This window comes from Ipomoea triloba, chromosome 8 (genome assembly GCF_003576645.1).
Source record: "Ipomoea triloba cultivar NCNSP0323 chromosome 8, ASM357664v1".
NCBI lineage: Eukaryota > Viridiplantae > Streptophyta > Magnoliopsida > Solanales > Convolvulaceae > Ipomoea > Ipomoea triloba.
The window spans coordinates 3,775,719-3,791,309 of NC_044923.1; the positions used below are offsets into that span (position 1 = coordinate 3,775,719).

General features: G+C 36.6%; 2 protein-coding genes across 2 annotated transcripts; both read right to left on the reverse strand.

Annotated features, from left to right (window-relative positions):
* Positions 1-3,067: 3,067 nt before the first annotated feature.
* On the reverse strand, positions 3,068-7,789 carry LOC116027522 (polyadenylate-binding protein 2-like). Its single transcript, XM_031269226.1, has 9 exons — positions 7,244-7,789; positions 6,033-6,151; positions 5,261-5,917; positions 5,079-5,156; positions 4,876-4,965; positions 4,516-4,653; positions 3,950-4,126; positions 3,608-3,814; positions 3,068-3,526 (listed from the first exon to the last, which is right to left on the reverse strand). The coding sequence occupies exons 1-9, from the start codon at positions 7,542-7,544 to the stop codon at positions 3,287-3,289; spliced, it is 2,007 nt and encodes a 668-aa protein (XP_031125086.1). The 5' UTR covers positions 7,545-7,789; the 3' UTR covers positions 3,068-3,286.
* Positions 7,790-11,447: 3,658 nt separating this feature from the next.
* LOC116026855 (WUSCHEL-related homeobox 4-like) lies at positions 11,448-13,435 on the reverse strand. Its single transcript, XM_031268276.1, has 3 exons — positions 13,163-13,435; positions 12,217-12,525; positions 11,448-11,950 (listed from the first exon to the last, which is right to left on the reverse strand). Exons 1-3 carry the CDS (start codon positions 13,379-13,381, stop codon positions 11,801-11,803), a joined length of 678 nt encoding a protein of 225 aa, XP_031124136.1. The 5' UTR covers positions 13,382-13,435; the 3' UTR covers positions 11,448-11,800.
* Positions 13,436-15,591: the final 2,156 nt, after the last annotated feature.

The following is a 15,591-nucleotide window of genomic DNA, read 5'->3' on the forward strand; positions in this document are numbered from 1 at the left end:
GTCCTCCGTTTGTTTTGCCGTTAGACATTCATTAACTCAAAACCAAATTGGTAATTTTGCTATAGTCAAGGGACCATTTCGGTCATCACATGCACAATTTTCTCCAAAAAGTTAATTATTGAAATGGTCTCTTGACTATAGCAAAATTACAAATTTGGTCCCGAGTTAACGGATGTCTAACGACAAATGGAAGAACTAATTGGTTAAGATTTTTAAAGTTGAGGAACTTAATTGATAAAAAAAATAGCCAAGGACCAAATTGGTAATTTCGCTATAATTAATGGATCATTTCAGTAATTAACTCAAAAAAATAACTACTTTAACTATCACGGGGTGTGGATGAGATTGTGTGAGTTTTATCCAACCTAATTAGTCAGTTAGTCTCAAGTTAAGTTCAAACCATGTCTCAGCTCAACATTAAGAAATTGGTATAATTGTCACCGAACATACAAGTCTAAATCTTTTACCACTAAATTTGAAAGGTTTGCATATAATTGTGACAAGTTTAAAGGTTTGGCTTTTTTTTTTTTCCCACCAATAAGCAAATTAAATGAACAAATATGGAATACAAATATAGTCAAATAATTCAGGCTTAACTAGCCATAGTTTCTCATAAAAGATATGACCACTATGATTTCTACCCACTTAGTGAGAGTGTCATGTCCTACAGTCACTTTTTCCCCTATTTCATTTGAATGCATATGAATTTAAAGAAAGAAACATGAAAGTTTAAGTCCGCATGTGTAGGGAGGAGAATGACCAACAATAATGATGCTTGTGTTAGTTGGAAGTGACAGGTAACTATAAAAGGAATAAATCAATTTCAATTAATAATTAACATTGTCATATTCATATAGAAGTCACCACAAACATTGGGGGTTTAGGTTAGACATCTTATATATGATTATTGTTATACGATTAGACATTTATCCACATAGAAATTAATAAGTAAGCAAAGTAAATGGCAACCAAGCAAAGAAGGGAATACGGGATATCGAGATTCAATCTGATGCAAAGAAGATTGTTGAGTGGATTCAAGCCAGCACTGTGCTTTTGGGCCCCATCAGAAATATTATTGAGGATATCCAATGGTGGGCTCGTAGAGACTGGAACATCACCATCCGAGTAGTCTACAGAGAACAAAATATGGTCGCTGACTCTCTTGCTGACCTTAGAACCTTCCGGCAAGGGAGTTGGGAAACTTTTTGCTCTAGCCCTATGATTAGTGAGAGGGCCTATCTCCACGATCTGGCCCTAGTCACCTGCGCTCCTAGAATTCGGGAGAGTAGCTAAGTCTAGTGTTCTCCCTCGGGTACCCCCCACCCCCTCCCCCCTGATAAAAAAAAATGGCAACCAAGCATAAACATCTTCCTCTTGATTTACGTCTCAGATCATTGATGAGACATATTCACAAAGAAGTTAATAATTAAGCAAAGTAAATGACAACCAAGCATAAATATCTTTATCTTGACTTACCTCTCTTGACTTATATCTCTTTGATGAGCCCGGAGGATATTAAACATTTATTCTTCTCGGATTTTTTTTTTATTTAGTATAGTTTTGCCATAAGTATTGTAATTACAGTATTTAAGTATGAAAATTTCTTGACATAACGATACCTACAATAGCCTTTATATATTTTTATAATAATAACACTTACAAAAATTAAATTACCAAATATGGAGTACAAAACTACAAATGGTCAAATTCTCCCTTAATTAGTTAGCCATAGATTTCCTGCCACTTGGTCAAAGAGCGTATGTCATACAATCTTTTATTTGAATACGCATCATTTTTAAAGAAAGAAACATGGAAATTTAAGTATGCATGCATGTACAAGGGAAATGACCAATGATATTAGTTTGTCTGCTAGTTGGAATTGAAGTGACATGTAACCATAAAAGTAACACATCAATTTTACAATTATCTCTTTCATCTATACATAGAATGATTATGATTGAGAGATATAATATAATGTTACCTGTTAAAAGGAGTATATAAGTTAATTATTCTGAACTCATTTTCAGTAATCAATAGCTTCTTGTTAATGACCAAATATATGACTACAATGGGACAATCTCAATCAATTAAGTTGGTTAGACAGTTGACGTGATCTTCTTGATTTGAGTCAACTAGTAATAGATAATATAGGCTGGTCCGCTGATTTATTTTCTTGTAGTTTTTTGCCGACTAGAATTACAAGGTAAACATCACTCAGTGCTAGAATTAAATATTCTTTATTTTTATTATGTGATTCTTAGATATTAACTTACATGACATCCCAAAGTAATATAATGGGGATACATAATGTCTTTATAGAGACTGCATTCTGATTGTTAACACCATGGTCCACCACACAGACATTTAATTTCTTTTTTGCCCTTCCATAGACATACACACAAACATTTCTCCTGTTTGGCCTTTACACATATCATATGGAGCCTTTTGGGAGTATTTGGAGCTAGGTTGTCCTTACTGGCTTTTATGTATGTAGGCCTCCATTTGTGTATATATTTTGTGAATTAATATATTTCCCTTTTGGGACTATCCTTAAAGAAGAGTAATTCGATCTCTTGATAAGTCTAGCTAACCTTGAAGCAAATTTGAGGAAAAGAAATTATTTGCACAAGCAAATACGAGGTGTGAATGATATATTGTGTGGATTTTATCCAACTTAATTCTAGGTCTCAAGTTAAGTTCAAACCATATTTTAATTTAACCTTTAAAATTCAGTATAATTATCGCTGAACATAAAAGTCTGAGTTTTTTATTTTTTCACTAAACAGTGAGTGTCCCACAATAATTTATTTAGTGTCATGTCCTATAATAATATTATCCCCTTTTTTATTTGAATCGTTGTACGTGTTACTGTGTTAGTTGAAAGTGACATGTAACCATAAAAGGAATATATATCAATTTCAATTCGTAAGTATCATTTGTCTGTTTCTGCTATAGATAGAATTCTTCGCGAATGGGTTAACGCGTGGTTGGAATCATCGGTGGCGTATCAGTACAGGGAGTTTGATTTTTGGTTACGGAAAAGTTGTGGCACTATGTACAATGAGAGAGACTCTTCAGAACCTAGAACTAATAATAATAATAATAATATAAATGGTGGAAACAATTTCTAGATCCAAAATTTTTTTATCTAAAAGTGGATATGGCTATTCGCATTGAAAATCCTAGGAGATAATATACCAAGATTAATACTTGGTACTATAATAAAAATAAAAAATCTACTCTTCTCTTCACACCCAAGCAGATACAGTTTTTGACTGCGCCTAGCCTAGGAGGACACAAGGCTGTCGTTGAGGGAAAGTGAAGCAAGTTGGTCTGCTGGGCTGTTAGCCTGTTGAACATTCCTCAGAACTTCCATAGCCTCCGCGACTTTGGCTTTCAAAGCTTCTGGTGATTCGAGCAGATGGAGGACCTCGGTTTGGTCCATCTCCAGAAGCATGCCTGTAACCTTGGCTGCGTGCTCGTGCTCCAGTTGATCAACAAGCGGGTACAAATTCTCGCCAAGCATCTGATAAACAGAAACAAAGTCAAATTCTACCTTACAAGGAACATGGTTCAAGGTGGAGAACCGTTAGATTAGATTACTCACTGTCCTCTGTTGCTCAGGCGGTGCATTTGCAAGGGCACTTGCGAGTGCTGTAATTGGTACAGGTTGTCCCAAAGAACCATCTCGAGGAAGTGCAACACCGCCCATATCATAAGGAACAGAAAGAAGACCTCCACCCACACCGGGCACTGGCACCTCTGGCACATTCCGGCCAGGGGGAAATCGATACATCCTTCCCCTTGGGAGCATCTTGGAGACAAGATAAATAAATAAATAAATCAGGATTGGATTGCTTGTTGAACATTTTAAAATAAAACTAATTCTTGCATCTTACAGTACCAACAAATGACAGGAAACTGACCATAATTTTAAAACAAAACTTACCTGCTGTTGCATCAAGGGCATAGTCTGCGGAGCTTGTTGCACTGGTCCAGATCCACGCCTGCCACCTGGACGCTGGGCTTGCTGACCCTGTTGGACAATTGGCACAAAAAAGTTTGGCATTGGAGCTCCTCCTGGCCGCATTCCGGGCACAAGCTGCTGCTGGTATCCAAATCCGGCCTAGAAACAATGACTAAAATTAGTAACCATCAAAACGAAACAAAAGACTTCAGAAGATAATCCCTTTTGAATGTATTGATTCTTGAAGTAACATAGTTTCTGAAGCCAAGGATACGAGGATGGCTTAACATTTCAATTCCAACTAGCTTAAACCCCAAGTGCCTTGTCATTAAAACATCATAACTAACCAGTCTCCATGATGCAGAAGATGATTCACTGATAAGAATGTAATAACTTGAAGGATACAGTAAGAGTGTAAGACAACTCAAATGGGTTGGATTGCTAAAAATCTACACTAACAATATGTGTCTTCACTAAAGCAAATAATTAGGTTTACAGGCAAGGTTGGTGATCATCAGTTAAAAAGAGAGTATAAAAAAAGGTCATACCTGGTGAGGAATCATAGCAGGTGGAGCTTGGCCATAAAAGAGTTGCTGGCCAATACCTGGTGCACCAGGAGGATACATCGGCATTCGGGGAGCGAGAGCTGGTGTTACTGCAACTGGTCGCATCTGTTGAAACTGCGCCTGCAAGAGTGTTGTATAAATAAAAATTAGAAACAGAAAGACATCCATGCAGCCGTAGAGATGACAGTCATATAAGCATTGTGCATCAACTAATGTGTATTCAAAGAATCAAAACTGATCAGAGTAAATATTACGAGTAATTAAGAAAATAAGTGGATATCAAACTGATATTCTAGCAAATAAAACAAAAAATTTCAAGTTCTAGAGCAAGTGTTAAATTACCTGCAACTTTGCCTTTCTCTCTTCTTTCCGCTGAGCAATTGCAACATAAAGTGGCTTGCTGATTATCATTTTTCCATTCATCTCAGTAAGCTACAACAATATAATAATAAAAATATTTTTAGTATCTTATTCACTTAAAATAAGAGAAACTATACTTAGTACTGACCCATGTTACAACACATCAACTACTGCTGTTAACTTACAGCTCTAGAAGCTTCCTCAGGAGCTGAGAAGGCAACAAATCCTGATCCTCTGCTAATTCCACTCTGATCCCGCATAACCTGAAAAACCAAGAAAACAATGTTAATCAAATACGGAGTAAAACTTATCCAATTATAAGTAGCAGACGAAATAACAAAATGTGCACATATCTCATATGTTGTACCTTGTATGATGTTATTGTACCATAATCATTGAAGAGCTCCTTTAGCTTGTCATCATCAATACTATCATCCAAATTTTTGACATACAAATTTGCGCCTTGATATTTGTCCACTGTTTCCTTTGCAGTCTGCTCAAATTTACTTCTTAATTCTTGCTCCCTTTCTGACTTTTTTTGAGCTTTCCCAACATACCACTCTTTGTCATCAAATTTCTTCCCATTTAAAGCTTCAACTGCTTGAGCAGCATCATCTGCATTTTCAAAATTGACAAACCCAAAGCACTTGGACTTGCCATCTGCATCCCTCATCACTACTGCACTAGTAATTGTCCCGAATTCACCAAAAGTTTTATTCAGATCCTCATCTGTTGTGGATTCTGATAGATTCTTCACAAAAACATTGTTAAATTTTGTCTTAACAGTTGAAGTTTCTCTTTCCTGCTTACGAAGAAAATGTCCAACATAGACTTGCTTGTCATTAATTAGCATGCCATTCAACTTATCTATGGCATTTTGAGCCGATTCTTCATTGTCAAATTGAACAAAACCATATCCTTTAGACTGGCTGTTAGTATCAGTTGCTATCTTGCATGAGAGGATGTTGCCAAAGCTTGAAAAAGTTTCATACAAGGCTTTGTTGTCAATTGATTTGTCCAAATTCTGCATAGCAATTAAAGAACCTAATCACATCTGGCCATCCTGGATACATTCAAGATAAAATTCAAAAGTAACAGTATCACAAGTACCAATAAAAAAGCTTGTCAACTACGTATACCTTGATAAATATATTTGCAGTTCCACTCTTACGTAGACTAGGGTCACGATGAGAATACATGACCCTAACCGACTTGCCGTTGAGAGGCGTGAAGTTCAAAACCTCCAGTGCCCTTGCCGCTGCAATAAGAGAATACACAAAAAAGCGCTCTTAAGTATTGAAGCATGTAGTTTTGGTTGTCAGAAAGTTCAAACATAGCATCACCAGACACAAGAAACACTTTCAAGCATGTAGTTTTGGTTGTCAGAAAGTTCAAACATAGCATCACCAGACACAAGAAACACTTTCAAGCATGTAGTTTTGGTTGTCAGAAAGTTAAAACATAGCATCACCAGACACAAGAAACACTCTTGAAGCATGCAGTTTTGGTTGTCAGGAAGTTCAAACATAACATCACCACACAATAAAACAATGCTATTAATTATTAAAGTATACCCTAGAAAATAACAAGACATGGTCCCAGAATAAAGCAATTTGGGCCAACAAAAACAGGACAAAGTCACAAAGGATTACGCAATTTGAATCTATATATATATATATATATATATATATATATATACACATATACTGACATAGGATATATGGTTTCTACATGTAAAACATATGAAATTATTCAAAAGATTAGACTACAACCAGAGCTTAAAGCAATGCTACCACACAACCACACTCACTTTCACAAACAAAGAAACAAGAATACTTTAGGCAATTAGATGGACAGTCAATGAGAAGAGATAAAATCCAAACCTGGTAACATTTACCAACTTGCAAACATACAGAAGGGTAACACCAGAAAACAAATGAGTGACCCTCCCAAAAGGGTGCCATTATATGTTAACTGAGCATAAATAGAAATGGAAAACAAAGAGCATAACAATAATCACCTAATCATGCAAATGCCACACGCATCACAACTGCAGAAATTAAAGTGTCAGCTAAATGTCCTGATTTCCTAGACCAACTCTTGCGACTTTTACAAGAAAGACACCTCCAAATGACCTCTTTTTTGTCCATATAAGCATAAATTTTTTTTCTAAATTTCCAAATTCAAAGTATTTGCATCATGTCATCATAAAACCAAAACATATGCAACAAGACAGAATGTTACAACTATCTTCAACTACAAAACATTGCAAATGCAAACCAGACTACATAGACTGTTCCATTTAATCGATAATCTGAAAAGTTATGCAGCAATGTAGAAGAGAACTAACCATCCTGAGGATTGCTATAGTTGACGTATCCATAGCCGAGGGATCGGCGAGTGCTGAGATCCCTACAAACCCTAACCGAAACCACCTGACCAACCTGGTTGAACACATCATAGAGCTGCGAGTCTGTCACGGTGGGCTCCAGGTCCCCAACATACAACGACGTCGTAGTGAACTGGCTCGCAACCCCAGCCCCAGGAGCTGCAGCAGCGATAGAGACGGCGGCGCCGGCAACAGCACTCGCCGCCGGCACTCCGTTAGGCGCCGGCACCGGACTCTGATGCTGCATCTGAATCTGCGCCATTTCTTCCACAACCTTTCCTCCGCTGATTATCCTCCTCGCCTCCCTCTCCAAACCCTAGCAAGCTAACACGAACGGAAATGGCAACCAGATGAGTCGAAACAACAGCAATCCGGAGGGTTTAGAATGCAAATAACGAGGAACGGCAGGGTAAAACGGGGATTAACACAGCTTTCGCCGGCGATCGGAGAAAAATTTTCTGGGGAGGGCAGAGAGAACTGCACCGCAAACCGGCGGAAATGAAACCGCAACGTTTAAATACTGAGCAGAGTGTCAGTGGCGGTTGCAAAAGAACCCTAGTTGAATGTGGAGCGAAATCTGGACCGCCAAAACACCCGACACGTGTACGACGCGATGCTTCACCGTTGATCGATTCTCCAGTTTGCTAAAATAGGGGCGACATTATCTAAGATTCTGTTAATTAATTTCAGGAAGATAAGTAAGGTTTAGAAGTCTAAGTACCATTAAGGAAAGGTCATTAGTGGATAAGTTAAGTAGATTAATAATATATCCTGTAATTAAGGTAAATAAGTTGGGATTGACATAACGGTCAACGGTGACAGTTAGGCTGACTTGAAACCAAGCCCAAATCGTCTTTAGGCCCATGTCCAGTTATGAAAACTGGGCTTATTTGAATTGTAATTGGACGCGAGCCCAAATACAAGTAATGATATATTTAAAGCTTATTTAAGCCCAAAGTTATTTTACTAAACGAATTTTAAAATTTTGTTTACAAACTTATTTTTTGATTGATATTTAAGGTTTAGAAGTCTAAGTACCATTAAGGAAAGGTCATTAGTGGATAAGTTAAGTAGATTAATAATATATCCTGTAATTAAGGTAAATAAGTTGGGATTGACATAACGGTCAACGGTGACAGTTAGGCTGACTTGAAACCAAGCCCAAATCGTCTTTAGGCCCATGTCCAGTTATGAAAACTGGGCTTATTTGAATTGTAATTGGACGCGAGCCCAAATACAAGTAATGATATATTTAAAGCTTATTTAAGCCCAAAGTTATTTTACTAAACGAATTTTAAAATTTTGTTTACAAACTTATTTTTTGATTGATATTTAAGGTTTAGAAGTCTAAGTACCATTAAGGAAAGGTCATTAGTGGATAAGTTAAGTAGATTAATAATATATCCTGTAATTAAGGTAAATAAGTTGGGATTGACATAACGGTCAACGGTGACAGTTAGGCTGACTTGAAACCAAGCCCAAATCGTCTTTAGGCCCATGTCCAGTTATGAAAACTGGGCTTATTTGAATTGTAATTGGACGCGAGCCCAAATACAAGTAATGATATATTTAAAGCTTATTTAAGCCCAAAGTTATTTTACTAAACGAATTTTAAAATTTTGTTTACAAACTTATTTTTTGATTGATATTTATTTAAAATTTTGTTTACAAACTTATTTTTTGATTGATATTTAAGGTTTAGAAGTCTAAGTACCATTAAGGAAAGGTCATTAGTGGATAAGTTAAGTAGATTAATAATATATCCTGTAATTAAGGTAAATAAGTTGGGTAGATTAATAATATATCCTGTAATTAAGGTAAATAAGTTGGGATTGACATAACGGTCAACGGTGACAGTTAGGCTGACTTGAAACCAAGCCCAAATCGTCTTTAGGCCCATGTCCAGTTATGAAAACTGGGCTTATTTGAATTGTAATTGGACGCGAGCCCAAATACAAGTAATGATATATTTAAAGCTTATTTAAGCCCAAAGTTATTTTACTAAACGAATTTTAAAATTTTGTTTACAAACTTATTTTTTGATTGATATTTATTTAAAATTTTGTTTACAAACTTATTTTTTGATTGATATTTACCAGATAACTCTCTATCTTATTTTACATGTATCTGGTTCAGTTAACAATACTAAATTGAAATTATTTAAAATTTATTTTTTCATATATTTAAAAATTATATTAGCACGAATGACTGTGCAAGAAAGGATAGGTTTTATTTATAGGACAAAAAATTATCATAGTCATAGTATAGCTAGTTAATTCTAATCCTTTGAACTTGCACACTCACTTGTTAAAATTTCATGTAAGTATGTCACGATTGATTACAATTGCTATTATGAATAATTTAATTTTTACTTATTGGATAATTTGAAATTATTGATTATTTGACTCAAATAGCATTTGTTTAGGAATGTCATGCAATAGGATGGGACATTTTCCCGTCCTTATACCCAAAACCTTGTCTCATTTCCGGACAAGGATGATCAGGGAGCTAGGACTAAATCCATCACCTGATCAGCATTATATTTTATTTACTTTCTTCACTCCAATTCACATAGGGTGACTCCCAACTTTTTCTATATATAATCTAATAAATAAAAAAAAAGTATATACAAATATTAAACACCATATACATTCACCATAATATAGTGTCATACTAGTGTAAAGAAGTGTTGTGATAGAGAGAAAAATGCGTAAACAAATTTTAAGCAAATTTAGGCTATTCCTGAGTTCTCAGGAATAGCCTAATACTAGGGCTCCTAGAGTTGTTATTCCTCTTGCAAGGAGATTAGCTCCTTGAGAACAATATTTTTGAAAATAAAAAGCATTACCAAACAATGGAATAGGCATTGTTTCCAAAAATATCATTTTATTTCAGGCCTATTCCGTGTGTCAAACGTGTTGTTAAGTGTTAAGGTAATAATGCATGAAAAATCTACTAACTTGTGGTCAAGCGGCATAGCTGTGGGCCAGATACTACATTATAACAGAGTCAAACATATCTAATGGTAAGACAACACCAATACCACCTTAACTTGGCATATATATATATATATATATATATATATATAGTGAATGCAAAGCTTTCCGGTTCGACGGCGACATTCCTAACATCAACCCCACATTCCACTAATAAATAATTTAATTTCCTCAAAAAAGAAAAAAAATTAATTAGCATGTCGTCGCCATCAGCTGAGCTGATTGACAATCTGCTTTTATCAAAGTCTTACAGATTTCTTTAATTTTAAAATTCTCTGCACCGCTACTATTGCATGAAATGAAAGCAAAATCACTATACCACCTTTGAAATCCTCCATCTTTCCAAAACAGTAATTTAACTACTCCTTTATTTATGTAAACCACGATTAGACTTTGGGATAAAGATGGCGTATGTAGTATATATATATATATATGTGTGAGCTTATTAGCAGCTGCTGCCTGGACTTCAGTGTCCTCTACTTGTCCCTCTTCATAATCAACTTTTAACCTAACACCTTCTTCTAACCATCTTCTTAAGTCAAAACAATCTTATCTAATATAAATACAATAATACAAACAATTTCTTTAGTTTTATATAACTCAATATATATCACATAAAGACGGATATTTTAAGGTACGATTACTATCTCTACTATAAAAACTGGCATCTAGAGTGGGTTTTTGAACCTACACTAGATACAAGCTAGCTAGTGTTAAGGTATGGTATTGTTAAGGTATGGTTGTCGTTGCTCTTGTCTGCTACCAAGGCATAGTGTCGATCTCTACTTACTATAAAAACTGGCATCTAGAGTTGGTTTTTAAAACCTACACTAGATACAAGCTAGCTAGTGTCAATGTACGATTGACATTGCTCTTGTCCACTATTGAGGCATAATGTCTGTTTTTTTAAATTATTTTGAAAATCGACACTAAATGTATGTATCTACCCGTTAGTGTTTAAAGCTAGCACAAAGGCGTCTTGAATTGGCTAAACCCACCTAAAGTCCTCCAAAAGTGGTGTTAGATCTTGTTTTAAAGTGCTTGACCTAATTGGATAGGGATTCATCAGGAAACCCTAAACTAGTAAACGTCATAATATCATCATAAACACTCAATATATAGTTGATTGGACAGTAAAATACAGTTCCGTGTGTAATCTTAAGGTTTCAAGTTCGAATCCTTGTGATTGTTAAAACATAAAGAAATTACCCAATACACTAGTGAATCTTAGATGTAGTCAGGAATAAGAATAACTTTTCAATACCCAGAATTAGAGAGAACTGAAGAGAGAGAGAGAGAGGCAGTGGTAGAAAGATACAATCAATTCAACCTGCTTGTCTTCTTTCCTGAAACTAAGGAAAGAAGAAAAGCAAGAACCCCCCAAGGGAGATCAGGAAAAAGAGAAGAGATAGAGCAAATTGAGGAACACGTACAACATCGGACTTAGCTAGTCAAGAATTACGATGATCGAGTCAGAAATCATTATTATTTTAAGGTTGCCAGCCATCATCATATCATATTATCATCTCCCTAGTTCAGGATGCAAGGGGAAGAGTTCTAGAGTTCCATCTCCTTCGAATTCTTCTCTGCTACACGGCCATCTTTTCTCCTCCTCTTCCAAGCACTCAAACGCCCACGGCCTGCATTTTCTCTTGCATGCACTATCTTCCCCCTAAAACAATCAATTATCATCCATCAGGAACTTTAATCTAATTATATATATGCTCAACAAGCTCCCTCACTTGTACCGGCCGCTGATTACAAATTGAAACATGTGCTTCATCTCAACTAAAAACCCTAAACTGATAATAGTTTGATATTTGCTCATCTCAACTAAAAGCCCTAAGCTGATAGTTGGATTGCACATTAATGTTTATATATTATATGCTCAACAATATTATTATTTGTATTAATAATAAGGGGGTGCATAGTACATACCCAAGGGTCGAATGTTAATGATGGAGCGGTGGTTATGGGCGGCGCGGCCGCAGCCTGCGGAGGTGTTCTTGGGCTGTGGTTGATTCCGAGACTGTTGCGCTTCTGTTTCTGGCGCTCTCGGGCTTTGTGGTTTTGGAACCAGTAGAAGACGTTCTTTCCCTCAATCTTTCCGTACTTTCCGAGCTGCGCTGTAATCTGCTCGATTTGTTGGGCGTTGGGCGTTCTCATTCCCCCTCTGTAAAGCATTTCTAGGATCCCTATCTGCTCTTGCGTCGGATTCCATCTCGTTCCACCCGGATGCGTCTCCGCCTGCATCAAACAAATCATACAATTTAATCGCACAGAAGAGATAAACTATAGAATCCAGCTAGACCTAGAGGGTAACTTTTGGTGGCCAAAAACAACAACTACTATCCGAAAGTATATATGAGTAAATCTCGTCCTGTGACTCTAGCTAGACCACAAGAAGTAAATTAGTCTGAGTTGTTTATAAATGACAAACTTAACTAAGAAAGTCAATAGGATGCTCATACGGTGATCCTAAGCCGGGATCTAAATTAGACCAAGAGGGCATTTTGGGGTGGCAAGAAAACAGTAACCACTGTTGGAAGGAGTGCTCGAGATAATTCCGGCCTTGTGATCCTAGCTAGACCACAGGAGGTAAATTAGTTCAAACTATTCATAGCTAACAGACATAAACTAAGGCCAATAAGTTGTTTCTATTGTGATCCTAGCCGAATCACAAGTAAACTAGTCTAGACTGTCTATGAACGGACTCAAACTAAGACAATAGACTGTTCCAACTCGGAAACAAACTTATAAATTAGCAAGTCAACAACTTTGCAACCTAATAAACTTGACTGAAATTGTCCGAGAAGGTATTAATCATGTTTTAGCCACCAGGCCACCCTTGCGTAGGCTATATGTAGTATGTGATTGACAATACCTGGGGGGAGTCTTTCTTCTCGTCGGGAGATCTAGGGCTACTTTCGGGTTTAATGAAGCTCTTGAGATCAAAGGCGGGAGGAGTGACGGAGATGGCGCCACCGCCGGCGGAGGAGAGTTTAGGGGCGAGAGGGCGGAAGCGCTTGCAGCCAAGGGAGAGGGAAGGGACTTGATCTTGTTGTTCGAAGATGAATCCACGTGTGAACTGATGAACTTTCATGGTGGGTATGTTTTGCAGGGTATGATGATATGATAAAACTTTGGTGCTCCCGTGAGGGTTAAACCTTTGATCACGCACAAGGGTGGGTTATATAGAGGTGAAAAAGACTGGTACTAGGAGTACTGGTAAATAGTAAAAGTTTGAAAGGGGAAAAAAATTAAAAAAAAAGGAAAAAAGAAAGTGGGAAATGAGGTGGGTGCCTAGAAGAACCAAGACCAAATGATGAGGCGAGGTTGACTTATGATTTCCATTTTATAAAAAGTAAGCATAAAAAACAAAGTGATTTCCAAAGAGCTGTTCAAACCCCATCATTTTATCTCAGTGTATGAGCGTGTGGGTGATACAATGAATAAATACACAGACCACAATTTTACTTTTTTTTTTCTTTTTCCAAGTTTGTATATCAAAATATGTTGATTCAACTGAATAAGATCAGAACATATGTACTAAACTGTTTTAAGTATGTAGTAAGATTATATTAACATTAGCTTATTAGGAAAAATGTGTTTTTACTTTTTAGTCATTCAGTTATTCTCTAGTGGAATGTTATTTTAGTTTCTAATTGTTGTTGTTGTTGTTGTTGTTATATACACTTTGGCACTGGATCGGTAGAAATGTTAAACCTCGTTAGGGTTTTACTTACAAAAGTTCAAGTTCAACTCTACGTAGTAGTTGTCTATTAGTCTTTTTTGATCTAGGCTAGTTTACCTCACAAAAGTTCAAGTTCAACTCCACGTAGGAGTTGTCTATTGGTCTTTTTTAATCTAGGCTAGTTTACCTCCGTGTGGTCATTTCTCGGCTAGAGTGGCTAGTTTACCTCCGTGTAGTCATTTCTCGGCTAGAGTCTTAAAGCATGCTTCATCCAGAGCGTACCTTTGGTTACTCTGACACTGCTACTGGTAAGACTCGATCTTGGCATTTCTTCACAAATTGCATCCTTGTGACTAACTGAGCTGTGCATGTGGGCAAAAACTCGGTTGAGTTAGTTTCACTACTTTAGGAAGTGAGAATACTAGCATAGTGCCTGTATAAACAATTCAGTTAGTCACATGAGTGATGTTTGGAAAGAGATCGAGAACACTAGCGAAAAAAACAACAATTAATACATAATAAAAAAACAACAATTAATACATAATAATTAACACCCACCTGCTATTAACAATAATGTATTACAAGAACCTTAAATATAGGAAACTAAACACCCTCAACATTAAAAAAACTAAGATATACCCACCTGCAATAGTACCATTCCCTATAAAGATCAACTAGCCTTCATCAGCCTATGTTTTAAGTCAATATTCTTTTAAACATATGGATTTAAAGTAACCCTCTTTAATTTAACATTCGTAGTAACCACTCTTTTAATTTTAATATATCAAAAAGCGTAACATTCAATAATTATTACTCGTAATTATTGCATATACTTCATATAATATTAATGTATCATGCTCTTATTCACGTATATGATTGAAAATAGAATATTAGGTAGATAGTACCAATCATCCATATAATATTTCAAAATTAAATATAATAATAATAATTATTATTATTGTTATTATTAAATGATTATTACTATTATTATTATTTTTTGACAACAAAGATAATATTATAAATCAAATAACCATCACGTCCCTACAAACAGTAGCAAAAATAAAACGAGGTAAACACTAAAAATATTCTACTAGACCCAAGTTCTTATTACAAAGAACTTTTCGTGCCACCGCATGAGCCGCCTTGTTTGATTATTATTATTATTTAAGAGTTGTTATCTTTGAGATTTTCTATGGTATTGAGTCCCAACCTTAACTGCACAACTCATGACCTGCTTTAATACTAATTGTCAAGATCAAGCAATTACAAAACTTATATAGTAGTGAAGATGCAACTTTATTTTTACTCACGTAACAGTCAATTCTACATTTCGATGGCAAGATATTGGATTTGGACTTCCAAGCTAGAAGCCCAACAATTCTTAGCACCTGTCAACCTCAACTACGTAAATTCAAACTCGTAACTTGCTATGAAACCAATTGTCAATTATGAAGTAAATGTCTATTCAAATCCCCCCCCCCCCCCCCCCCCCCCCCCCCCCCCCCCCCCCCCCCCCCCCCCCCCCCCCCCCCCCCCCCCCCCCCCCCCCCCCCCCCCCCCCCCCCCCCCCCCCCCCCCCCCCCCCCCCCCCCCCCCCCCCCCCCCCCCCCCCCCCCCCC

What these genes read in the sequence shown, in the direction of transcription:
- LOC116027522 (XM_031269226.1), bottom strand. Translation starts at nt 7,544, where the DNA reads ATGGCGCAGATTCAGATGCAGCATCAGAGTCCGGTGCCGGCGCCTAAC. An exon ending in CTATAGCAATCCTCAGGATG is followed by an intron (nt 6,152 to 7,243) that starts GTTAGTTCTCTT and finishes CTCTTATTGCAG; the next exon opens with CGGCAAGGGCACTGGAGGTT. An exon ending in GTACAATAACATCATACAAG is followed by an intron (nt 5,157 to 5,260) that starts GTACAACATATG and finishes TTGGTTTTTCAG; the next exon opens with GTTATGCGGGATCAGAGTGG.
- LOC116026855 (XM_031268276.1), bottom strand. Translation starts at nt 13,381, where the DNA reads ATGAAAGTTCATCAGTTCACACGTGGATTCATCTTCGAACAACAAGAT. An exon ending in AGAAGAAAGACTCCCCCCAG is followed by an intron (nt 12,526 to 13,162) that starts GTATTGTCAATC and finishes TGTTTGATGCAG; the next exon opens with GCGGAGACGCATCCGGGTGG. An exon ending in CATTAACATTCGACCCTTGG is followed by an intron (nt 11,951 to 12,216) that starts GTATGTACTATG and finishes TGATTGTTTTAG; the next exon opens with GGGGAAGATAGTGCATGCAA.